Below are 25,853 nucleotides of genomic sequence, written 5' to 3'. Positions count from 1 at the left end.
CCACCAGTGCTATTACTGAGTTATAGAGCTTTTACTCACCGAGTCCCTACCCAGCGCTTTTACTCTTTGAGTCCCTACCACCAGCGCTTTTACTCACCGAGTCCTTACACCAGCGCTATAACTCACTGAGTCCCTACCACCAGCGCTTTTACTCACTGAGTCATAGAGCTTTTACTCACTGAGTCCCTACGACCAGCGCTATTACTCACTGAGCCCCTTCCACCAGCGCTTTTACTCACCGAGTCCCTACCACCAGCGCTATTACAGAGTCATAGAGCTTTTACTCACTGAGCACCTACGACCAGCGTTATTACTCACCGAGTCCCTACCACCAGCGCTATTACTCAGCGAGTCATAGAGCTTTTACTCATCGAGTCCCTACGACCAGCGCTTTTACTCACTGAGTCCCTACCACCAGCGCTTTTACTCGTTGAATCCCTATCACCAGCACTTTTACTCGCCGAGTTCCTACCACATGGCTATTACTGAGTCCCTAACACCAGCGCTAATACTATTAGCCACCAAATCCCTACCACCAGGGGGACAATATAAGCTCAAATTAGACCCCAAAAATTCTTACAGTGATGCAGAAAAAAACAACGAACAGATCTCTTTCAAATTTACACAAAATGTTTCTTACAACAAGATGGATAGGTTTAGCAATAGTCTTGAAAATAAATTTTTCAGAATTTTTTTTCGATTTCTTAGTGAAAATTTGGTGTGACTGACATGACAGGAAAAAAAAAATTGATTTAAAAATTCATAAAACTGCTAAATTTTTGTTTAGCCCAAAACCCAACCATCATGATGCAAAACACATCATAAGAAAAATTCTGACCAAATTTGAAGACAATCTGATGGGAAACAATCCAGATGTGAATGTTAGAAAATCAGAGAATGACGCACAATGAAATTTTGAGAAAATGAAAAATTTGTCTTTAATTTGATAATAAAGCTAATTATGCAGACAAAGGCCAACATTCATCAAGTATAACCAATATGGAACAAGAAAACAGTAATATTTTATAAATTGATCAAATTCGGAAAAAAATTATAAACGATTCGCTAACCCATACCTCTAAGAAAAAAAATTGCGAAATAATTTAATATCTGCTGTTATTCACCAAAAAATTACTTTAGTGGTCAAATATGCTTTATAGTTCTAAAATTCTTTAATTATATCTCATGAACGAATAATGTAATGTATAATTTGATGCTAAACACCAAAATAACTGAATTAAAAAAAACAACTTTTTTAAGGGGCAACATAAGCTAAAATTAGACGTAAAACCCTAAAATTTCTAACATAGATGCACCAAAAACTAGCATATAAATTTCTTTCAAATTTAAACACAATGTTTCTTTCATAAATAGCTATATCATGAAAACTCTTGGAATAATTTTTTAGAATTTTTATTTGATTTCAACTGAAAATTTAGCGCGGATCGACAGGAACAAATGAATTTTAAAATTTATAAAATTGCTAAATTTTAATTTACCCCAAAACACTTACATCATGATGTTTTTTTTTTGTTTGTTTGTTGCTTTAGGTCTCTTCCAACACAATTGAGGTTATATGAGAGACCGCTGAAACAAAAAAAAAAGCAATCTAACAAAAATAGTACAAATGTCAATCAAAATCATAACCTAAAGATATCATAAGCTAAATTATAAATAACCAAGAACAAACAGGCAGAAGATTTACAGGAAAAAAAATATCCCCTGTCAAAAATACAATCACAAACCAAAGAAGCAGGATAGGCTAGTAAAGAGAAGAAGAAACGACATCACTACCGGATCGTACACCCATGCGAACATCATAGGTATATGATTCAAGGGTGATGCTCCCATCCAACCACCTGCACATCATGATGTAAAACACATCATAGAGAAAAGATTCTGAATAAATTTGAAGATAATTTAAAGGAAAATGATTGAGGTAGGATTGCTAGAAAATCAGACAAATGCCATAAAACAGACATTTGAGAAAGCGCAAGCTTTTTCTATAATTTGACATAAAGTTAAAAGGCTGATTTTGCAGACAACTAAAAGAAATGATCCATCAAACTTTCAAAATATGACCGTAATAGGACAAGAAAACGAAAATTTTGTAGATTGATCTAAGTCTAAAAAAAATTATAATCGGTTCACTAACCCATACCCCTTAGATAAAAAAAAATGCTGTAAAATTGATTTTTTTACGCCCAGAGATAAAATAATTTTGTGGTCAAATATGATGTCATACCTTATGAATTCATCATTATAATCACAAAACCTAATTATTTACTGTATACAATAGGTTATACAGATGATTTCTAGATATATTAAATGATTTTTCAAAATATGATATGGCACGCTATCCTCATTTTTCATTTTTTTATTCTACTTGAGAAACAAGTCGTATAAAATTAGATATCTAGTCAAGTTGAACTGCAAAATCAATTCTATTTTAGACAATAAAACAGTTAAATAGTGCACTAGCTCTGAATAAAAAGCAATTTGCTTTCCCAAACCCTTGGAATAAAAATCTCTTTCGCCTCAATACAGAAAAAGTCAACACTACTTGTTTGCCACCACTTTTTTTTGTAGCTCCACAAAGAGGGTTGATCCTGCTCTGGATGGAAAAATTGAAATAAAAAAGAGACACATTTCATTAGCAATTTTTGAAAATGGCATTATTGTCATAAAATGCATTTGTCAAAGACATAGCAATTTTTAAAAAATGATCATTATTCACACCAACACACTTGAAATTTCATTGGTTTTACATCCATAGAACAAACTCTTGGCAACAAACTATAGTCTGTCGTTAAGTTAATACATTCAGTAGTAATTCAATTCAAATGATGCTTTGCCATTTTCATTTAGAAAAATGAGCATTTATTTTATTGATCACCAATAAAAAATGTAAAGGCGCAATGGAGATTTGAAAACATTACTAACCATTGTCAAAAAGTGCATGCAGACACTCTGGTCTGCTGGCCCAGATGATGGTTTGCTGATTGATGAGTTTTGCCACAGGCAAAGGTTTGCCTCAACACACCTTGCCAGAATAGCCCTTGAGCCAGCATCTTTATGGATTGTCAGGACACCAGTAACGTCAACAGTGTTCTTTCATGTTAGCTGTCGATGAAAACAAAAAATTAAATTTAATTCACTACAGCAAAATAGGCACATACATGCCAATGCTAAAGTTTATAACAGCAACACTTCGCATGTTGAACGGGACATAACGTCTGTTAGGCGATATTACAATTTCTTCGGACAGAGACAACGCAGTTAACGGCCAAGTACACATTTTACAACTGAGTCCGGTGAGAGAAAGTGAGCAAAGTGCCTTTTCCAAGGGCTCAACTATGCGCCGAGCGAGGCTCGAGCCCAGGACCTTCCGGTCCAAAAGCGAGTGTCATACCACTACGACATAGCCGTACGTAATTTTTTAAAATATAATAAAAATAATCACACTAATATAATTATCTCACATTGTCATCATCATAGGCATTTCAAAACTACTAATAATACTACCACTACAGATATCTTATCATTATAAAATATTACTCTCTCTCTCTCCTCTCTCTCTCTCTCTCTCTCTCTCTCTCTCTCTCTCTCCTCTCTCTCTCTCTCTTCTCTCTCTCTCTCTCTCTCTCTCTCTCCATGAACATAACATACAAAACCCAATTTTCCGATATAAAAAAACAGCCCCCCCCAAAAAAAAAGTTTTGAAAAAGTATGGACGATGCATGCTGTGTCGGCCATAATAAAGATAATAACAATAACTGAATGAAAAGTATTTTTTTAAAGGACCCTGAGCCTGGAATGTCGTGAGTACTCGAAACCTCTTGATCTTGATAAAATTAGCAACCTTTTGACTGGGGATCGAACATTGAAACGCCTGGTTTTAATCGCCTGACATGGAAGGCTGATTTAAAATATTTGGGGGGGGGGGGGGGGGAATTAGTATTTTAATTTTTTTTAAGCCCTGTTATTGTTATTTTTTAAAAAATAAAATAATAAAGTTAAGGAATTCGCGGTAGCGACAAATGTGTCGTCAGCTGATGCACAATCAACAAACACACAACCCCAAAGCATGTTTAGTTATAAAAATAAGAAATGAATTAAAATGTGCATTTCGTATGCTTACCTTGTAAACTGAGTATTCTGTGACTTGAAAAGAGTGAAGAATTACCAAAGTCCGTCAAAATCAACTTGTAATAATAGATGTGATGAGATGAAGTGGTCACTTTTTGACTTCCAGATAATTCATTGTATATTGCAGTTCTATCCGTATAAAATGTTATATTTTTAGTAATTACGCAAATTCTATTTTTAGTAAGAGTACAAATAAGCTCTGGCGTTATTTGCAGTGGTAGTACAAATAAGCGTAGCCTTTTTATTTACCTCGGAACTGGTCCAATCTGGGTTGTCACATTAGCTCTATCGGGTTGACTCTTATATAGCCAAATCAAAAATAAAACAATTATAATAAAAAAGGACAAGGAATGAAATAGATACAATTATTTTCAAATATGAAATAATGCGCATCATTAGGTAGAGAAACTAATTTAACAATGATAATTGAACTTCTGACATGAACAATTCTAAGACTGATCTCAAATTGGACTGAGTGTCAAGTGTCAAATTTTTAGGATGAGACACACACAAAAAAAAATAATAATAATTAGAATAAGGTCCAAAGTGTGCAACTCTATATAACTTTTTACATGTAAAACTAACAGAAAATACATTTTTCTTTTAATATTTAAAAGCTTACTCACAAAACAGACTAGTCCAAGTGTCATAGTCATAGATTGATAACCGTCAATCAAAAATAATTAAATATATAAAAAATTTAAAACACAATACCAAAACTACCCTCTTCCCTCCACCCCAAGCAAAAAGAGAGTTGAAGAAACCAAGATCTGATTCCGTGAATGGAGAAAAAAAGGAAATGCACAACAATAAATTAACAATAATTTAAAAAACAAAGAATATGAAAAAAAAAAAAAATCAAAAGTAGTCTGTGATGTACTATGGACCAAATGACTTCACACAACCAACGATATCTGGCCAATCTCCAATGTAAACATAAAAAGATGGCTGCCCTCTCGTCAGGGACATCAACCCCTGAACAGTGCCATCAAAGCATCAGTAAAATTACTCATCTTGGCAGGGATAATTATTAATTATAGACAGACACTGACTTTAATCGTCCATCGTTATAGACAGGCCAGGCCATGTCTGCATAATAAGTTAATAAGTATAATCACAGTAAATCAAATCACAGTGTTTTGAGTTATTGTTTTTTTTTTTGTGTTTAAAAAAAATAGATTTCTCTTTACAATGAAGAAATAAATAACAATGTGAAATTGAATGTAAGTTTGTAAGCTTCAATTTGATATACGAAAACAGATAAAATGGACGTTTCGAGTTTCCCCTTTATCAACAAAACAAGATGAATGAAACACTACAGACAAATGAGATAAGGTGGTAGTGGCGTTGTTAAGATGAATATAACTATCTAGAAACTAGTGAGTACTTGGCTATATAGGCTACAGGAGTCAACCCGATAGAGCTAATGTGACAACCCCGTTTATTCATCTTAACCACTACCACTACCACATTATCTCATTCATCTGTAGTGTTTCATTCATCCTGTTTTGTTGATAAAGGCAAAGGGGAAACCCGTAACGTCCATTTTACTGTTTTCATGTATATTAAATTGCGCTGTGACACATATTTGAAACTCTGCTCTTTTAAACAACTATCCATATTCCAGAATATGGAATGTTTCCAAATGCACATAGAAATAAGGAAAGTTAATAAAATATCTATAAAAACATAAAATTAACCAACAATAAATCAGTTGTTACTACATATACACAATATGCGTCGACTTCGAAGTGGGTGTCATGGCCGAATGGTTAAGTCGTCTGCCCTGGAAGGTTTACCAGAATCGACGTTGTGGGTTCGAATCCTGGTCCCGCCACTTTCCCCCTCGTGGATCTTTACCTTGCAGCTGGTGAGGGGGCTTGAGCCACACGGGAGGGCAAATGTGTAAATCCCGGTTGACCGTCACGAGACCATCCCGGGTATCGAGCCAACGAGCCACATGAGCTGCTCGCCCCGGTGTGTGACTAAATTTGATCCAATCTGGTGCCCGAATAGCAGCCGCTATCCCGGGCGCCACACTACTGCAATATGATGGTTCCAATTCAGCAAAGTCAATGGCGAAGCGGTCTGCCGCCTAGACAAATAATACCGCATTCGTGTCACCAGGGTCGAAAAGAAAGCAAGCGTCCCTCCATACCTTCGATTTGCGGCCTGCCGAACAGAAAATGCGATGTCGGGGATAGCGACCTGACGCATATATTGTCCCTGAACATCGAGAGTCAGAGTATGGCGAAAAATGAGCTTTTGTCAAAGCTACCGGCCGCCCATAAAGTAGACATCCTCCTGTTACAGGAGACCCACCTTTATTCAGACGCGCAATCTTCCCGATTCCAGATCCCAGGCTATACGGTGGTCCAACGAGAGGACACTTCAAGGCTCAAAGAAGGGGTTAGCGTTTACGCTAAAGAGCCATCGAAGGTAAGGGTCATAGAGAGCGTAACGGACAGCAATGGGGTGAACTGAATTTCCGTGGAAGTAGGTGGACTGTGTTTGCATAATATTTACAAACCACCTAGAACGACTTAGACTACACCACCGATACCGGTGGTCAGCCATCCTTCCATCTGTCTGGGAGACTTTAATAGCCACCATCACGAATGGGGCTACCAAGACTGCAATGAGGCAGGAAGACAACTCCGCTCATGGATGGACTGTAACGATCTACACCTAGTGTACGATCCTACAGCCAAGGGTACCTTCAGGGATACCCACCATAAGAAGGAGTATACTCCAGACCTCACCCTCGTTACGAAAGGCGCGAACGGTGAACCGCTGCAGGTGAAGCGAACAGTCCTCGGGGACTTTCCGCATAGCCAGCAAAGGCCAGTTCTTGTCACAGCGGCGTGACAATACCGAGGATGCAGTCTCTCCCACTTTGCAGATGGAACTTCAGGAAGGCTGACTGGGAGGAATTCAGTTCCTATATCGAGCAGGTTTTCCCTGCCATTCCTCCGAAGTCCGAGAATATAACCAGATTTAGCAGGCTACTGGTTAAGAGCGCTCAACGTTCTATTCCACGGGGCAAACGGAAATTCTACACCCCTTGCTGGACAGCAGAGTTGGAAAAGCTGTACAAAGAGTACCAGCAGACCCAGTCCCAGGACGTAGCCGATAGACTACTTCAGTCTCTGGCAGAGGGAAGGAAGCAATGGTGGCAGGAGACCGTGGAAAGTCTCGACTTTACACACTCCAGCCACCATGCTTGGCATTTGATAAAGAAATTGGATTCAGACCGGAATTACGAAGGCTGCACCGGAGTGTGAGGCAGACACAATTGCCAAGAACATTAAGAACCGTAGCAAACGGGTCCCTAATCAGGCTTTTGAGTGCGGTGTCCGCAAGGCGTACCGTACGATTCTGGACTCGCTACCTGCGGAGGAGTCGGACTGGACGTCTCGGTTCAGTCCCCGAGAAGTGGAGGCAGCCATTAGCGATGTTAATAACGGCAAAGCAGCAGGGATAGACGGCATATATCCCTATATGGTGACGCATCTGGGCCTGGCCGGCAGAGGCAATGTCCGACGTCCTTGCAAAAGGAAAGCTCCCACAAGTGTGGAAGCATGCGAAGATAGTTGCCATCCTGAAGTCCGGGAAACCGGCGAAGGAGGCCGACAGTTACAGACCCATATCTCTACTGAGCTGTCTTTACAAATTGTTGGAGCGTGTTCTATTAAACCGATGGGGGACGGTCCTAGACCGAGCAGGCGGGCTTCAGGGAAGGGAGGTGCACCACAGAGCAGGTCATTGCCCTTACAGAGCATATTGAGCATGGGTCCGAGAGAAAACAGCAAACAGGTGCTGTCTTCATAGACCTAACAGCGGCGTACGATACGGTCTGGTGCGAAGGGTTGATGTTCAAACTTGCAAAAATCAGAAGGTGCAAAAAGACCTTGAAGTTGTTCTCTTCTATCTTAGGGAAAAGGCAATTCCACGTCGCGCTGGGAGGCGCCACGAGCAAAGTAAGGAAATTGAAGAATGGGGTCCCTCAGGGTTCGGTACTTGCGCCAATGTTGTTTAACGTTTACATTAGCGATATGCCGAACACTTCCTCCCTGAGGCTGGGATACGCGGACGACTGGGCACTCGTTACTCAGAGTAAAGTGTGGACCCATCTCGAGAGCGTACTCAGCGAGGATGTCATCAGACTCAAATCCTACTTCGACAAATGGTACCTGAAGATGAACACTTCAAAAACCGTGGCCACTGCATTCCACCTATGCAGTGCTCGGCACACCCTCAAACTGAATGTCCTAGTCGGGGACCAGCCACTCCCATATGAGCCGCATCCAAAATATTTAGGGGTGACGTTGGATCGCAGCCTTACCTATCGGGTGCATCTCGAAGGAGTTGCCCGGAAGATAGAGAAACGCAACAGTCTTCTGAGGAAGCTGGAGGAATCGACTTGGGGCGCTAGCCAAGCGCTCCTGAGAACGTCCACCCTGGCACTATGCTATTCCACCGCGGAGTATTGCGCTCCAGTGTGGGGTAGAAGCAGAAACATTGAGATGGTGGATGTAAAACTTTGCAAGTCGATAGTGTCAGGAATGCTTGCAACTCCTAGAGAATGGGGCCCGATGATGGCAGCGATCCAGCCCCCCGATGTCACGGAAAACTGGCTGAGTAAGATCAAAGAGAGAGGGAATGGGGATACCCCTCTGAAGCGCCCATTTCGAGCCGAAATAAGTGCCGGCAACCCTTGTACGCAGAATCCCTGACTACGGACAGAGCTGCACATATGAGATGGAAGTTGGTTTGGACGAATTCAATCCCTCTTGGGGGCGGGGACTCTAAGCTTGGTGAGAAGTTGCCAGGCTTTGATACCAGTAGAAGGAGACACTGGGTGGCTGCGAATCAGCTTCGGTCGAGGAGCTGCCTAACGGCAAGTGTGCTTCATCAGTGGGGACTTTCCACCTGTCCAACATGTACCCGCTGTGGGCAAGAACCTGAGACGGCAGAGTATCTGGTCGAACGGTGTGTTGTGACAATGCTACTGGGCGGGTTTGTGACGGTGCACAACTTCGGACCGGACTTTGCTGATTGGATCGATCGTCAGAACATAGTAGTGTGATAACCATAAGAGGCTGCTGCCACTTTTAAAAAAATAATAATTCAGTCTTCTTTTTACAGAGCGTTGCAAGGGATAAATATCCCCCCCCCCCCCCCACCTCCGATCTCAAGAAGCATCTAAAAAGAGTAAATAATTAAAAAGCAAACAAACAGAAATATTCAGAGAGCGACCAAATGGTCAGAGAGGAGAAAAATTTTTTGTTTTAATAAAAACAATTTTAAGAAATTCATGCTCAGAAACGGAACAAAAGGCAAAACAAAAAAGGAGATCACGTTTCCTTCACACTTGTCTCACTGCAATATGTTTTGTTTTACATCACTGTATGCTCCGTGGTATACGTCGGACGTTAAAGAAGCTAAAACGAAGTGTCGGAGAGCAGAAAGACTGCTGACAACATCAGGCCTTACGATTCATCGTGAATTATTCAAGAACACATTTCGTGCCTGGAAGACAACAATAAAAAAGGCAAAGACCATGTATTTTCTTTCAAAATTCGAAACTTCTAAATCTTGCAAACAATTATTTAACATCTGCAATGATCTACTTGGACGTGAAAGATGCACTTCATTACCATCTACAACCAATCAATGAGACTTGCCAAACACATTTGTCAACTTTTTTAAAGACAAAATCCATAACATTCGTTCAGAACTAGATCGGCATGAACCATTTATAGATACAAATACATTCTGTGGTACCCCTTTAGACAAGTTCCAACCAGTTTCACCTAGTTTCATAAACAAGTTGATAAAAAAAGCCCCATTAAATCCTGCGACCTTGATCCCCTACCAGCACAGCTTTTGGCCAGCTCCATCGATACATTATTACCATCCATTACATCAATCATAAATACATCCATACTGACGGGCAAAGTTCCATCGTGCTTTAAAAGTGCCCTCATCAAACCACTTCTGAAGAAACCATCACTGGACCACAATATATTAAACAATTATCGTCCTGTATCAAATTGACCTTTTTTGTCAAAACTTTTGGGGAAGGTAGTTCTTACACAATTAAATCTCATCTTAAGAACAACAGTTTGGAACAACCCTTTCAGTCAGCCTACAAACATCAACACAGTACTGAAACGGCGCTTCTTAAAATCTTTAATGACTTGCTATGTAATGCTGATGCTAACAATATCAATGTATTATGTCTTTTAGATCTTTCAGCTGCCTTTGACACCACTGACCATGATATTTTGTTAAGAGGACTAGAAAATACGTTCGGCATAAAAGGAATTGCCCTTAAATGGTTTACATCATATTTACAGGATCGATGGCAAACTGTCGTGGTGAATGGTGTTCAGTCAGAACAAGTTTTACTAAATTTTGGAGTGCCACAAGGCTCTGTTCTTGGCCTTGTCCTTTTTACCGTATATATGCAGCCACTTTCTAGTGTGATATCCAGATTCAATCTGAGTTATCATTTTTATGCAGATGATACGCAAATATATGATTCAGCACCCCTTAGTAATTTACAGTTCTTAATACAACGAATTACGAGCTGTTTTAATGAGATTAAATCTTGGATGTACCACAATAAGTTAAAATTAAATGATAGTAAAACTGAGATTTTAATGTGTGGAAGGCAGAGTATCCTTAAACAGGCAAATAAATCACCTATTACTCTCGGAAATAGTACAATAGAATTTTCAAATAAAGCAAAAAACCTTGGCGTCATCATTGATAAAGATCTTTCCATGACAAACCACGTGAATAACACCATACAATCAATGTACATAGAAATGAAAAAAAATAAGCAAAATTCGTAATTTAATACCGAAGCATATAGCAGAACTTTTAATTAATTCCCTTGTTTTATCTAAATTGGACTATTGTAACTCCCTTTGGGCGAATTTAGCTAAAGACAAAATTAGCAAACTTCAGGTTGCTCAAAATAACGCAGCCAGGTTCATTGTACGCAATAACAAAAAATACCCGTCAGCAACTCTTTTTCTCCGTGAGTTACATTGGCTTCCTGTGGAAAAAAGAGTTGCCTATAAGATTTGTACTGTTGTCTACAAATCCCTGAGCACGAACAGTCCCTCCTATATTAAAGACCTTCTAAACATATATGTCCCCAATAGAAACTTGAGGTCAAGCAATGACCAATCAATCCTTGTCAAACCTAAGCCATTGCGTAAAAAAGGTGAACAATCTTTCAATTTTCGGCCCCCCATTTTTGGAACTCTCTCGCATCACACGTGAGATGCTCGGATTCGTTGAAAACGTTCAAATCTTGCTTTAAGTTTTATCTTTTTACGTCATCGTGTTGCAATATTATTTTCATATTTTGTTGTTGTTAAATTGAATTCGTATCACGTTTCCTTCACACTTGTCTCACTGTAATATGTTTTGTTTTATATCACTGTAAAGCGCTTAGAGCCTGTGACAACGGGGTAAAGCGCTATATAAATGCCATTTATTATTATTATTATTAAAATAATAGACTCGCTCAAAAAAAAAAAAGAAAGCAAAGGGGGGGAGGGGGAAATAAAAAAAATTTCCCGGCCATCATCAACATCTCCAAAATTGTGGCCAAATGAACAAATTATAGAAACAAAAGATGATCAATAAAGTTAACAGGTAGGTAGGTGAATAGTAAAAATTTAAATGGTTGGTGGACTATGGTATGAACAGATTTGATGATTAACAACTTTCTTCCTGGTTGAAAATAAAAAGGCGATTTGCCAGTTTGACGTTTTCAGATCATTCAGATCAAAGTGACAAAAGAAATTTCATTGATCCATTTGCTTTAAAATAAATTTTTTAAAAGCTGGATTTGACATTTGATCACTATTTACTTTCATCTTGTGCTAAATATCACTTGATAATGACTATTTTGGGACACAAATAACCACTTAGCATTTTTTTCAGAATATTTGGTATTTTTCACGCCTAGTTTGGCATTTTGCATAAAATCTTTCTGCTCACTTGCTAGACATTGGATAACCAATTTTCGTTATTCCCAGACAGGTGTCTGGGAATATAGACAGCCATTAAATTGAAGCTTACATTCAATTTCACATTGAGAGGTGGGCCTTTGCTTACCAACCTCCGCTGAACGTCCAATTCGCCTTGAGCACGCATTCGAGTAAAAGATAAATTTATTTTTTTTAAAACCTACCACTGTTTCAAAAACTTGTATCTTTCAACTTTCTAAGAAACATTTTGATTTTTCAGAACTTGAGTTCGTAAGAAAATACCGGCCAATCTGACCCGTTGAGTCGAATGAAAACGAAATTTTGTTGTTTACACGGTTTAAAGGAAATGCCGAAAAAAAAGCATTCATAGACTTCCTGTGTTGTTTTTACAGAGTCACGTGACCGGTTTGAGAAATTTGTCGTCTGCTACAAATAATTAGGCCAGTGGGGGTAGATATTTTCGTTGGAGCAGAAAAAAAAAGTGAGTATTATTACTAGTACTTGTAGAGAGGACTAGGGTCCAACAGCAGTCAAGTTGATTGAATGAAAGAAAAAAGGCCTTCTTAATCCGCCGCCACCACCACCGTGAGCCGTGAGAGTGGAAGGGGGGGGGGGGGGGGGGGTGGAGGGGGAAGGAATGCATGAAGACGAAAGGGAGACGTGTCGCTTGGTGACCTTGGTGACGTAGAGCATGTCAAGAATGCCCGCAGGTGTTCTTAACCCCTTAACAGCGAAGCTAATTTTTTACTTTCAGATAATAGTTTGCTTTTATCTTTATTATTGTTAACGGAGAATAGGCTACAGTGTTTCCACCAAGAGAGCAGTCAGACTATCGCAACTCGGACTTCAATTGTCTATAATCGTTTTGCCGTTACTTGTCTTTTGATGAAAGAAGATTCGGTGTTAGGTCAAAGATTGAATTTCGCCGCTAAAAGGTTGCATTGCTACTGGGTTTGCTCCCCCCCCCCCCCCCCCTCCTTTTTTTTTTTTCTTCTTTTTTTTTTCAACTTAGTATTGTTGATTGCTATTTCCTTTTTTATGATTAGCAAGTCCGTAGGAGTCTCACAGGAAGCAGGAGTACTACAATTAACCCTTTGCCAATGACACTGATTTTTTTGTTTTCAAATAATAGTCTCCATTTATATTATTTTTTTAACGGAGAAAAAAAACAACGTTTCCACCATAAGAGCAGTAAGAATATTGATAAAAAGCGTTTTGAGCACGTTGGGTGGATATTGCCCTATATAAAAGCTCATGTTTTTAAATTGTATCTTCTTTTTTTTTTCCTCAACTGGCAAGCTATCGCTGTACTTACCGGCATGGCTTGCACACACAAAAGGATACATCTAGGTCACAAAACCTTACATCCAGGTCACAAAATCAGACAACTAGGTCACACATCAAGACATCTCTGTTTCGTTTGTTCCAAGATAGCAAAACAAACCAGATGTCTTGGAGTTCGAAAGAGCTTTCTATAAAATATTTGGTATTTGCAAGACCCCCAGAAACCAATTCCCTATACAGCTCTTGTGCACGGTTATTTATGACCTTGATTTCTTTCGTACCCACCCCCAAAATCCCACTTATTGTGTGTTATAGGCAGAACATAATAAATAGCTGGGCTGCCACATGCGTGACTAAATTGGCCAAAGAGAGAATCTATACTTTGGCATTAGACACCAATTACCTGATGTCTTGGTTTTTAATCCTAGCCGAGTCAGAGAGAAAAAACAAAACAATCATACATGTATCTGCAAACAGCAGAACGTTTTCATTTTACATTGAGATGGGAAGGGGAAGGGATATCACTATGATAAGAGAGAGAGAGAGAGAGAGAGAGAGAGAGAGAGAGAGAGAGAGAGAGAGAGAGAGAGAGAGAGCGAGAGAGAGAGAGAGAGAGAGATGGGCGGGGGGGGGGGGGGATAGTAAGGGGGAATGGGAAAAGATGAAAGAAACAACGGGTTGCCTGATGACGTAAATAAAAGGAATGTTACAGCGGTGTTCACTGAGCGTACTTTGTGAAATTTTAATCTTTTGACTGTGACACTGATTTTTTTCTGCAGATTGCTTATGCGGAATAAATCGTTTCACCAAGAGAGCAGTAGTAAGAGTATATTTAGACTCGGGCTTCAATTAAACTATAAATCCCAAAGCTTGTCTTTTAATGATAACATTAAGACTAAGATCTGGAGTTTGGGGAGTGTAAGATCGAATCTCGCCAATAATGGTTAAAATTGTTTTGATTTTTAAAAAAATAACTCACACACACACACACGAGCGCGTGCGGTCACGACAGCGAGGACCATCTATTGCTTGTGTTGCAACGGTAAACCAGTTTACGTGTACGTAGATCCTGATGCTAGATGCCCCGTTACCGTGTACGTAGGCACTCCCAAAAAAAAAAAGAAAAAAGAAAGAGACACACACACACTCACACACATACACACACACGCACACACACACACACAGTCTCGCATCCGCTACGAACTAATTTTGCGCACCAATTTTTACTGCACTAATGCACCAAATTGCATACCTATCTAGGGACACTTTTTTCCGTATCTTTTTCTCAAACTTTTTAAAAAACCTTGGGCGGCACCTTGAAAACAGACGTAAGCCTCCACGATTACGCGAGGAATGAATCATGAAAATATTTAGGATATAATTTCAAACACAACTTTTGAAATTCATCAAGGATTGTCTAGTACCGAATGTTTTTTGATAGAAAACAAATGCATCATCAAATCTAAACTGCTTTTGACGGTAAGCGGTAAATTTTTTATTTATTTTTCTGTCCAGACGAATGATTTGTCCTGGTATAGAAGCTAAGTATTGGTAACACCGGCTCACCTCTCTAGTACCGAATGTTTTTTGATAGAAAACAAATGCATCTTCAAATCTAAACTGCTTTTGACGGTAAGCGGTAAGTTTTTTATTTATTTTTCTGTCCAAACGAATGATTTGTCCTGGTATAGAAGCTAAGTATTGGTAACACCGGCTCACCTCTCTATCTAGAGCTGTTTCAGCTCTAAACTATACCTTTCTCTCTCAATAAATAATTATTTTTCTGTTTGCAATGTATTACAGAGATGTTGAATTACCACATGTAAAAATTTCAAAGTTGTATCTGAAGCCGTTTCTGAATTATACTTGATTATCCATTGGGTTGCTGTGTTTTGGTCACATATTTTCCTATAAGCTTCTATAGAGATTTTTCACAACATAAAAGGTCATAACTTTTTAACTAGTTGAGATAGAGCGATAATTTTTTCACTTTAGTAAATGTTTCACTCCCCTTTATTTTTCTACGCTAAATTAAAACCGATATCACTATTTTGAAAAATTCTTGCAAGTGCCTACCTATTGGAATTTTGGAAAAGTCGACAATTAAATATTTATTCACATGTAGATAGACCAAATACACCACTGAATCGGCGTCATTTAGTTGTTCACTTTGAACTTTTCAAAATGAAAATAGACCTCATAAAAGCAGAGATATGGACTGATAAATGTTTGAGGTGGTGTATTAGGGAGCGTTCACATATTACGTCATCAGCTAGGGGGGGAGGGGGGGTCTACCAAATGTTGACATGTGTTGACATGGGGGAGGGGGGGGGGGTCAGACCCAAGATGATGTCATCAAAACATAGGCAAATTAGGCCTATTTTATTAAATGCAAGAGCTTCAAAAATGGCATTCCAAATTTTTGATGACGTAATATGTGAACGCTCCCTTAGTGTTTAAAATGATCGAAAATAGGTGATTTTAAAAACTTCCGCTCCCCCGTTCCCCTAAATTGGACAGACGTCCGTCAAAGGATGAAAAACGTCAAAATCAACAGTGAAAAATCAATCGGAAAAAAAAAGGAAGAGAATTGTTCATTATAAAATGAATGCATGGACATGAAAACACCAATTAATTGAATAATTTAAAACAAAAATAACTTCCATAAATGGAATATATTGTAAGATATAAAGATGTAAAGTTTTGATGTGGATTGACGAAGTTATCTCTCAAACGCAGCAGAAGTGAATCAGTTTAAGTTTAAGAAAATGGCAGCTTCTGTAAACAATCGAGGCCAATTACTGTTTTTTGGGGAGCTCTAACTTTTGAGTGCAAACATATTTTGCTCTGAAATTTTTAGAGAATCTAGATATGTATCTCAGGAGGACTTTTTTTTAATTAGAAGGACCATCTCTGGTTTAAAAGTTATAAGCGTTTAAACACATATACTCTCTTTACTCAAAGATTTCTCAAAATCATGATATATCTAGGAAGATAATAATATTAGCATCGTTGTATGTAGAATTTTATGCCCTTTCCAATGATATATAATACATGCCACTTCATTCCACTGAGAAAGAAGAGTGAACATTTTAAAATCACTCCTAAATTTTTTCCCCTCAAAAACGGAAACAGAAATCCTCGCCTGTTTTCAACTCGCGAGAGCTAACGTCTACTTCTTGCAAGTGCCTACTCTGTATAGAGCTTTTAGACGGTGTAGTCTCCTTCGCTCCTCCTCATCCATCTATTAATGATTGGACCAATTTTTATAATTGAACTTGTTTTCCAACTCTGCTTTGAATTTATTCAAATTTTTTGCTGATACTGTGGTTTCTTGCAGTTTATTCCAGTTATTTACAATTCTAGATGAAAAAAAGTTCCTTCTTTCATTTGTTTTAAAACGTTCTTTTTTCCAGTTTCTTGCTGTTTCCTTATGTTTTTTGATTTTGATAGAAAACAAATGCATCTTCAAATCTAAACTGCTTTTGACGGTAAGCGTTAAGTTGTTTTGTTTTTTTTCTGTCCAAACGAATGATTGGTAAGGATTAAGAAGCTAAGTATTGGTAACCGCCTCTCTAGTAAGGATAAAGAAGCTAAGTATTGGTAACCCCGGCGCAGCTCTCTAGATAGGATAGAAGGTAGATTCTAGAGTTCTAGAAAATTAGTTCACTCACCTCGCCCTCGGGTACTCACCATTGCCATTATTGGTGGACATGACTATGACATAAAGAAGTTTTATGAACAATACTGTCATTCTATCCATTTCGGTTCGAATGAAAAATGGGTCCGAAAACTGTAGGAATGGAAGTGTCAATTGCCAACGAGTGAGTACTTAGTTGTTGACGGTTCACCAACTGCCAAGGAACTCTTCAGTAGTGTTGGGTAATTTGATCGCTTTTACTCGATCGACGACCGAGCGCCAAGCCACGAGTCAGTGCTCGATCTCAATGCCGGAAGAGCGAGTTAGTAAAACGATCACTCGATCGTAAAACGATCAGGCGGGTTGTGAGCTTGAGACGATCTTGACACGTGAGACGAGCTTGAGACGATCAGGATTCGAGCGAGCGGAGGGGTAACGAGTGTTTCGAATCATTTCAAATTCAAACGATCACAGTTTGCCATCCGATACCAATCGCCAATGTTTGCACACGGTAGTCTGTGGTTCTTCCACAGCCCTCACTCCTTGTCAGATGTTAGTGTGTCTGGGTGGCAGTGGCAGGGAAATTCGTATAGGTGTATCACGCGTGTGTGACAAGACTTCATTAAACCTACTAAAGTTTGACTATCACACACACACACACACACACACACACACACACACACACACACAAACTAAGGCTATTTCTATGACACACACGCATCCCTCTATCAATGAACACTCCTACAGTAGGCCTAGTGCGGCTATGTGGTCTAGTCATGACGTAACTATAGGTAGTACTCTAGTCGACCATGGGTCTCGTGCATTATAATGGTCTAGTGGTATGACACCCGCTTTGGGATCGGAAAGTCCTGGGTTCGAGCCTCGCGCTCGGTGCATAGTTGAGTCTTTGGACAAGGCTCTTTACTCACATTCTCTCACCGTACTCAGGTGTAAAATGAGTACCTGGCCGTTAACAGCGTTCTCTTTGTCTGAAAAATTGTAATATCGCCTAACAGGCGGCATGTCCCGTCCTACATATTAAATGTTGATGTTGACCGGGGACCCCTTTACAAAGCGCTTTAATCACATTTAGTGGATATTGTAAAGCTCAATTTTTTAAAGTAAAACATTAGCTTTGGATATGGAATGTTTCAATTTTAGATGCCTGTGTATTCTTTGTTAGTTCCCATCATCATCATCATCATCATCATCATCATCATCAGGGGCAGCGGTACGGTCTTTGGTTGGCACCCGAAAGGTACCGAGTTCGATCACCCGCCGCTGAGTGGTCTTGAGCAAGTCACCTTGCCCTAACTAAATTTGCGGCGCTGCACTGCGGCTATCGCTTGGGTTATTCCAGTCTTCCCTTAGAATAGACCCGAAAGACGAATCTCCCCTATGGGATGCATAAAGGGAATTATGTTTAATTTATTTATCATCACCATCATATCAGCGGGATCATCATCATCACCACCACCACCACCACCCTAATAATAATGGATAAAATAAATATCAACACATTTCAATGTAATAATCAATCTAAAATCAATCAGTGCTCCTAAAAGACCCTTTGATTTCTTTGTCTAATTCGTTCCATACTTTTGGAGTCCCGACAAAGAAAGATTTTCAGCTAACTATAGTTTATATATGGGAATATTAATCAGTCGTTTATATTGGAATCGGAGTTGTCTAGCAGGTGTATTAGTTCAAAGCGCATTTCCAAGGATTTACCATGCTCAATGAACTTCACAATATTTAATTTAATTTATTCCTCCGGCACGCCATATCGACCATACATCCATTTCGTACAGTAGGTACCGATCGCTGTTTGGAGTCTTTTTGTATTAAAGCTCTTTACAATAGCCGTCATTGCTTATAAGATAAGAATACATTCACACCTGAGTCAAGTGCCTGACACACGGACTTAACGTCTGGATCACAATTTTCAACAATCACTGTCACTCATCCGGCCATTGACAAGGCTTGATTTTGTGACAAGAGACACCGTACCACTGAGCGACCGAACAAATAATCACCATCTGCGCCATCGTCATCATCATCATCATCATCATTATCATCATCCTCATCACAGCCGTAACAGCCAGCAAAACCACAATCATCATCTTCGGGTCCGGTCTATCCGTGTGGGGGGTGGGGGTGGAACCTGCTAAAGTATTTCATTTTTTAAACAGAAACACGATAATCATCATCATCATCATCATCGTCATCCATTGTCGTCGGCATCGTTATCCTGTCATCGTGGTTTTTCGCGGCCGCAATGGCAAATTTGCGGCCGCAAAATTCGCACTTTTCCGCAATTTACCGCAAATTTTACAAATTTCATGAAAAATCTAAATTTTTCACCATTATTTAACCCGAGTGGTTTTTTTAAAGTGGCGAATTTCCGAAAGTCAGCATCGTCCCTTTCTTTCATTTTCTCATAGCTCCTGGTCTGTTTAAACTGCTACTGGAAGCTGCCCAGTCTGGTTTTTAAACTGCCATACTACTAACAGACGTTACATTGCAATTAAAAGGAGTTTTTCTACTTTCACTTTCACCTTAGTGACGAGTGACGCTATTATTGTTATCTTCAATTGGTTTCGCTACCGGCGTTCTTTTCTCTTACATCTACTTGTTGATTACAAACTCGCTATGGACAAGTTCCTTGGTTTAGACATGAAGAAGGCAAAATGTGCTCGCCATGTCACTGCACACCAGCGACACTCAGAATACAGCCAGTGGACCCACGTCAGTGGTTCAAAGCTATTCTGCACACCATGCAACAAGGTTATTGACCACTTACGAAAGTCTTCTGTGGATAGCCACCGCAATTCCGCAGACCATAAAACAAAAGAAGAAAGAATGAAGAGGTCACATGCCACTGACGTGGATGAGAGTGAAGCGGTGAAGAAGCAGAGGACATTGGATTCTGTTTTGAAGAAACCGTCTACAGTTTCAACGCAAGGTGAGTGGTGCACCCTTTCCCTCTAAATGAGTACTTAGTTTTGGGTGGATATTGCTCTATAAATCTATACAATTACAACTATATAAAAGATGAGGGTATTATTATTACTATTATTATTATTATGATGATGATGATTATTATTATTATTATTATTATTATTATTATTATTATTATTATTATTATCATTGTTGTTCTTTTTATTATTACTTTGTGGTATAGTGAAAAGACACTCGCTTTAGGATCGGAAGGACCTGGGTTCGAGCCTCGCTCAGTGCATAGTTGAGTCCTTGGAGAAGGCTCTTTACTCACATTCTCTCATGAAATGGAGGTGTAAAATGAGTACCTGGCCGTTAACAGCGTTGTCTCTGTCCGAAAAAAATTGTAATATCCCCTAACAGGCTTCATGTCCCATCCTACCTGTTAAATGTTGCTGTTGGCCACGGACCCCTTGTAAAGTGCTTTGAGCACGTTTAGTGGATATTGCGCCATATAAAGCTTATTTTTTTTAAGCTATTCATATTAACAAACTATTTTTTAAATTTCTTTCTTTCAGCAAGAAATGATATCTGCAATGAAGTTGTTTCAATGTTTGCTGCAGCAAACATTCCCTTATCGAAGGTTGACCACCCAGCAGTCAGAAACTTCTTGCAGACAAGAGTTGAAAACGGTGGTGCCATTCCACAAGCTCATCAGCTGCAGGAATGCTACTTAAAGAGGGAGTTCACCAACAAAAAAGAAGTGGTGTATAAGAAAGTTATAAACAAGCCTGTGGCCATCATCTGTGATGAAATGTCTGATGATGTTGGAAGGTGGGTTTTGTTTTTTTGTTTTGACTGACAATGTTTGTAGAAACTAAAGCGAAAGAGTAATTTATATATAGGAGTAGGAGGCAGGTGAATACACACACACACACTCACGCACAATCATATATATATATATATATATATATATATATATAATATATATATATATATATATATATATATATATATATATATATATATATATATATATATATATATATATATATATATATATATAATATATATGGGCGTACTACACAACACAACATACACAGTGATCAGTTCGAATCCTTAGTTTGAATTCTATAATTAAATGCTGAGAGCAATTATGATATCACTTTTGCATCCTTCCCTATATGTTATTTTGTGTTTTCTCTTATTTGTATCGCCTATCTTTTCAGGTTTGTCCTCAATGTCTTAGCTGCACCACTGGAACCCTTGAGCGCTGATGTGGACAAAGTCCAAAGTTACCTCTTGGACACAAGATTTTTGTCTGTCACAAACCACACAACCGTTGCGACGGCCATAATTGAATGCTTAGTCTCCACTGGCATCAAGTTTACTGACGTCGTCACCGTAAACACAGACAATGCAGCATACATGAGGAAGGCTTTCAATGATGTATTGAAAGGGCTCATGCCAAATGCTACGCATATCACATGCATGGCTCATATCATGAGCCTAGTGGGTGATGCCTTCAGAAAGCCCTTCAATCGCACCAACAAATTCGTCAAAGCTGCAAATGCGATATTTTGGAACGCCAATGCCAGAAAGGCAAGATATCTGCGATTCCTGACACCACTCGTCAAATCTCCAAAGATGCCTCCAAACCCAATCGCTACACGGTGAGATTTTGAGAATTTTCCTTTCTTGGTCATGATTCATCTGGGTCTTTAAAAAAACTTTTTTCACCTAAAGGTGACACATTGTTAATATTGGATATTGACAAATAGGAGGGTCAGTCATTCTTATTACCTAATTTGATATGTTAGTAAACATATTTAGTAGTATCATGTTACAGTTATAGTAATCTGCTCCCTTTTTTTTGTTGAAAAGATGAGCTTTAATTAAGTATCTGACTGGGAAAGTGCTTGCTATGGCTTAATAGAATTGATTATTCCATTATGTTATCTTTTTAGATTGTCATCATTTTTTTATTTCAAAGTTAGTTTGCTTTAACCATTGATATAAGAAAATGCACTAGAATTTTTAAAAATAAATATTGGAAGCTATCTTGCACAATTATTCGGGTAAAGTAAGAGGGTCATAGTCAACCATTAAAGTCAATGCCTAACATTAGTCCTCACTAGGTCAAGTCATATGATGATGGTAAATTCAACAGACTATACTATAAGGCCAAAAACTGATAGATTAAGTAGGTATAATGTTATCTTCTTTTCAAATAAAAATTCAATTTAACAAATGAATTAAAAATGCATCATTTCTATTACTTCCTTTTCAAAATCCAGATGGAATTGTTGGTTTGAAGCGGTCTCATACCATGAGAAAAATTTGCAGCACTTTGCCACATTCATTGCGAAGGAAATGGAGCACTGTGGGCGCACGGCTCCAGAGTCGTTAGTCTACTTGAATGATATCCTCTGCTCGGTGTCGGAGCGCCAGTTAATTCAAGCAGAGATGAGCTTTATAATCCAGCAGTCTCAGTCCATCGTTGTAGCTACTGATGTATTCCAAAGCCAACGTCCAATCGCCATGACAGTAAATATTCATTTTCTCCTCCTACCTTTAAATCTTATTTTATAAGATTAAGAGCAGGTATCATTATTAATGAAACGATTCCATCTTTGTTGAAACTCTGCCTTTGGACACAACATTATAGTTGAATGTCTTTGACTAGAGCAAGAAAAGAATTACAAAACAAAAATACTTTCTTATGTTTTTTAATCCTTGCCTTATTCTTATTTCTATTTTCACCAGGCGTGGTCAAAGCTCATGGAAATTAAGGACCAGTTTTCATCTTGCCATGTGACCCTACAAGATGTAGAAAGACACTGTCCGCATGACCTGGACCAACATCTCAAGCTTCACCTCCAGGATAGTTTTTGTCAAGCTTTCTCTTTGGCCAATGAAAAGCTTGAGAAATATTCATCGACGGAAGGCCAACCAGGGATGGAATTATTGAAGGAGATACCTTTCTTCAATCCTTGCAATTTAGTGTTCATTGCTGACTCTGATATTGATTCTTTGACCATTCCTGGTATTCATGAAGTACCTCGTGTAGAAGTACTTCGATATAAAGAGTCTCTTGGTCCAAGAGCAGTGTCGGCATCTGGAGGCATTCCACTTGATCTGACTGTTTTTTGGAACAGTGTTAGCTCAGATGTTCCCCATCTTGCTACGCTGGCAAAGAGATACATATACACCTGCCTTAATTCTGCTGATGCTGAGAGGTCCTTCTCCATTTATAATCTTGTATTTTCAGACAGGAGAAGGCGGCTCAACGAAGCAAACTTAAAGGCTTTGGTGTTCCTTTATTATAACAGTTTTATTTCCTATGAATATCTTGTTTAATTAAATTTTGATACCTCTCTTGCAGGTTTTTCGTACTTTTGTTTTGATATAAGATTAAGATTGATGTTTTAAATCATTTTTCATTCTGATCTGCACCTGAGTGACTTTTGTGTGCATCTTCAGATCATTGTAGTATTTGGGGTCCCCGGGAACGAAAAAAAGTTATCCGATTAGTTAACAAAATTTGCAAAATTTGGCAATTTTTACGGCAAAATGTGGCAAATTTTTCTATTTTTTGTGGCAAAATTGTCATTTTTTTGTGGCAAAATTTGGCAAAATTTGGGATTTCAAATGGCAATTTTCCGCGATGCCAGGTTATCATCGTGTCCGGGCAATCCGTGTGTGTCTGGGTGTGGAACCTGCTAAATATTATTATTATCTACCTACCTAATAAAAACACACCATTCTTGTTCATTTATTTTTCAAATAATGAAATGAAAGGCACGACCTTTCCCGCACACACAAGAGGCGATGACGACCAGTGACAGATTATGGGAGGTGGGGGCGGCCGACAACTTTTGGCGCGACATAAATATGAAATGTTAAGGTGACAGCGGGATGATGGTGGTGGGAAGGGGGGGGGGGGGGGTCTCAACCCTTCACCATCAACAACTGTTTGATGGCGTGTGTGTGTGTGTGTGTGTGTATGTGTGTGTGATGCGACGAACGATCATAATCAAGGCTGCCAGACAGCCAGATTTCTTCTTGCCCAAGTAGTCAAATAGACCCCAAATAGCCAAACACCACAAGCATTCTGACTCCCTTGAAAAACTCATTTGTTTTGATTAACAAAACAATCGACTACAGTTGGATAAACTTATCTTTTCATTTTTTTTAAATAAAATATTTTTTTTTTAATGAATAATAATAGAAAAGCGTTTCTTAGTAAGCAATTTTGAACTTGGCCATCTGGCAGCCCCATCATAACCAGCTGCAGTCAAGCCAGCCACAGACATAAGAGAGGGAGGGGTATGTGAAGTTTCCTGTGGCAAACGAGTTGCTCGTGTTTTTTTTTTTCAAACGAATCACTGCTCGATGACGTCACTGACTCGAAACCCGCCCGAAACCGACTCGATTTTAGAGGACTCGATCGAAAACCCGCTCGATTTGATCGTTTCAAACTCGACCCAGCACTACTCTTCAGCTGCATGCGGTGATTTCAGTCGAGCCTCAATTTTTTTTCTGTAGGTGGATCATAGAATTAAACGAATGAGAATACGTACGAAGCCTAAAAAGTGTCCACCAATGAAAGCATTCAGCGCCATTTTGTTCTTGGCTGAGAATGTAGTAATTACCATTCATTCGGTATCTATGTCAACATAACGACACAAGAAAAACAACAAACAATATCAAAATCCACAATAAAATCTTTCAGAACTGTTGCGTATATTTATGGCACAACGAAGCTGTCAAAAAATGAAGTTAGAGAATGTGTGTAATCATGTATTATAATAACCTGTAATGTGTTTTCCAACCACTACATCATCTACTACTACAACCACCACCACAATATCATCACTAACACTACTACTCCAACCACCAGCCCCACATCATTATCACTACCACTACTACTACACCACCACCAGCACATCATCATCACTACCAATGCTACAATCACCACAACCACATCGTCATCACTACCACTACTACTGCAACCACCACCACCATATCATCATCATTACCACTACTACCACAACCACCACCACCACTACTACTACAACCACCACCACATCACTACCTCAACTACTACAACCACCACCACAATAGCATCACTACCACTACTACTACAACCACCACAACCACATCGTCATCACGACCACTACTACTACAACCACCACCATATCATTACCATTACCACTACTACTACAACCACCACTACCACCATATCATTACCATTACCACTACTACTGCAACCACCACTACCACCATATCATCACCATTACAACTACTACTACAACCACCACAACCACATCATCATCACTACCACTACTACTACAACCACCACCACATCATCATCACTATCACTACTACTACAACTACAACCACCACCACATTATCATCACATTATCATCACTACCACTACTACTACTGCAACCACCACATCAAAATGGCGGATATTTTTCTCATCGAGGCCGCTGGTTGGTTAGCCAATAAGAGCACCGTACGGTTTCCATTGGGTAAATTCCTTGAGGTGGATAGATACTTGGAACTGTGTATTCAGTGTATTCAGTCCACCGGAAAAGATTATAATTATACGGGCTAAACTGTTTGACCGAGCGCGAGAAGGCAAGGTGGCCGTCTGTTTTAGCACAGCGTAGCTGTAACCGGGGTGGGGTGAGTTAGGTGGTCGAGCTCCTTTCTCGGCATAATATTTTCTTTCTTTCTTTCTTTCTTGGCAAAAAAAAATCTTAATTTTCAACTTTAACACGTTGACACCATTCCTGGTGTCTTGAGAAGTTTGAACG

The 25,853-nt window shown here is 39.1% G+C and overlaps 2 protein-coding genes and 2 long non-coding RNA genes across 4 annotated transcripts in view; 2 read left to right on the top strand and 2 right to left on the bottom strand.

Annotated features, from left to right (window-relative positions):
• Positions 1 to 25,853, top strand: part of LOC144977216 (inactive serine protease PAMR1-like) — a 114,328-nt gene that overhangs the window by 33,566 nt on the left and 54,909 nt on the right. The window lies entirely within an intron of this gene.
• Positions 1 to 25,853, bottom strand: part of LOC144977220 (uncharacterized) — a 47,953-nt gene that overhangs the window by 21,216 nt on the left and 884 nt on the right. The window lies entirely within an intron of this gene.
• LOC144977219 (uncharacterized) lies at positions 620 to 4,383 on the bottom strand. The gene is made up of 3 exons (XR_013646281.1): positions 4,142 to 4,383; positions 2,944 to 3,123; positions 620 to 2,614 (listed from the first exon to the last, which is right to left on the bottom strand). It is a non-coding gene; the product is annotated as an uncharacterized LOC144977219 (long non-coding RNA).
• On the top strand, positions 19,348 to 23,401 carry LOC144977210 (uncharacterized). The gene is made up of 5 exons (XM_078922167.1): positions 19,348 to 20,053; positions 20,607 to 20,862; positions 21,258 to 21,701; positions 22,326 to 22,575; positions 22,795 to 23,401. The coding sequence occupies exons 1-5, from the start codon at positions 19,741 to 19,743 to the stop codon at positions 23,386 to 23,388; spliced, it is 1,857 nt and encodes a 618-aa protein (XP_078778293.1). The 5' UTR covers positions 19,348 to 19,740; the 3' UTR covers positions 23,389 to 23,401.

The sequence above is a fragment of the Berghia stephanieae genome, chromosome 7 (genome assembly GCF_034508935.2).
Source record: "Berghia stephanieae isolate SIO BIC M18660-M18661 chromosome 7, UCSD_Bste_1.3, whole genome shotgun sequence".
In the NCBI taxonomy this organism is placed as follows: Eukaryota; Metazoa; Mollusca; class Gastropoda; order Nudibranchia; family Aeolidiidae; genus Berghia; species Berghia stephanieae.
The sequence above is the reverse complement of the archived record's forward strand: the minus strand, read 5'-3'. Positions and strand labels throughout refer to the sequence as shown.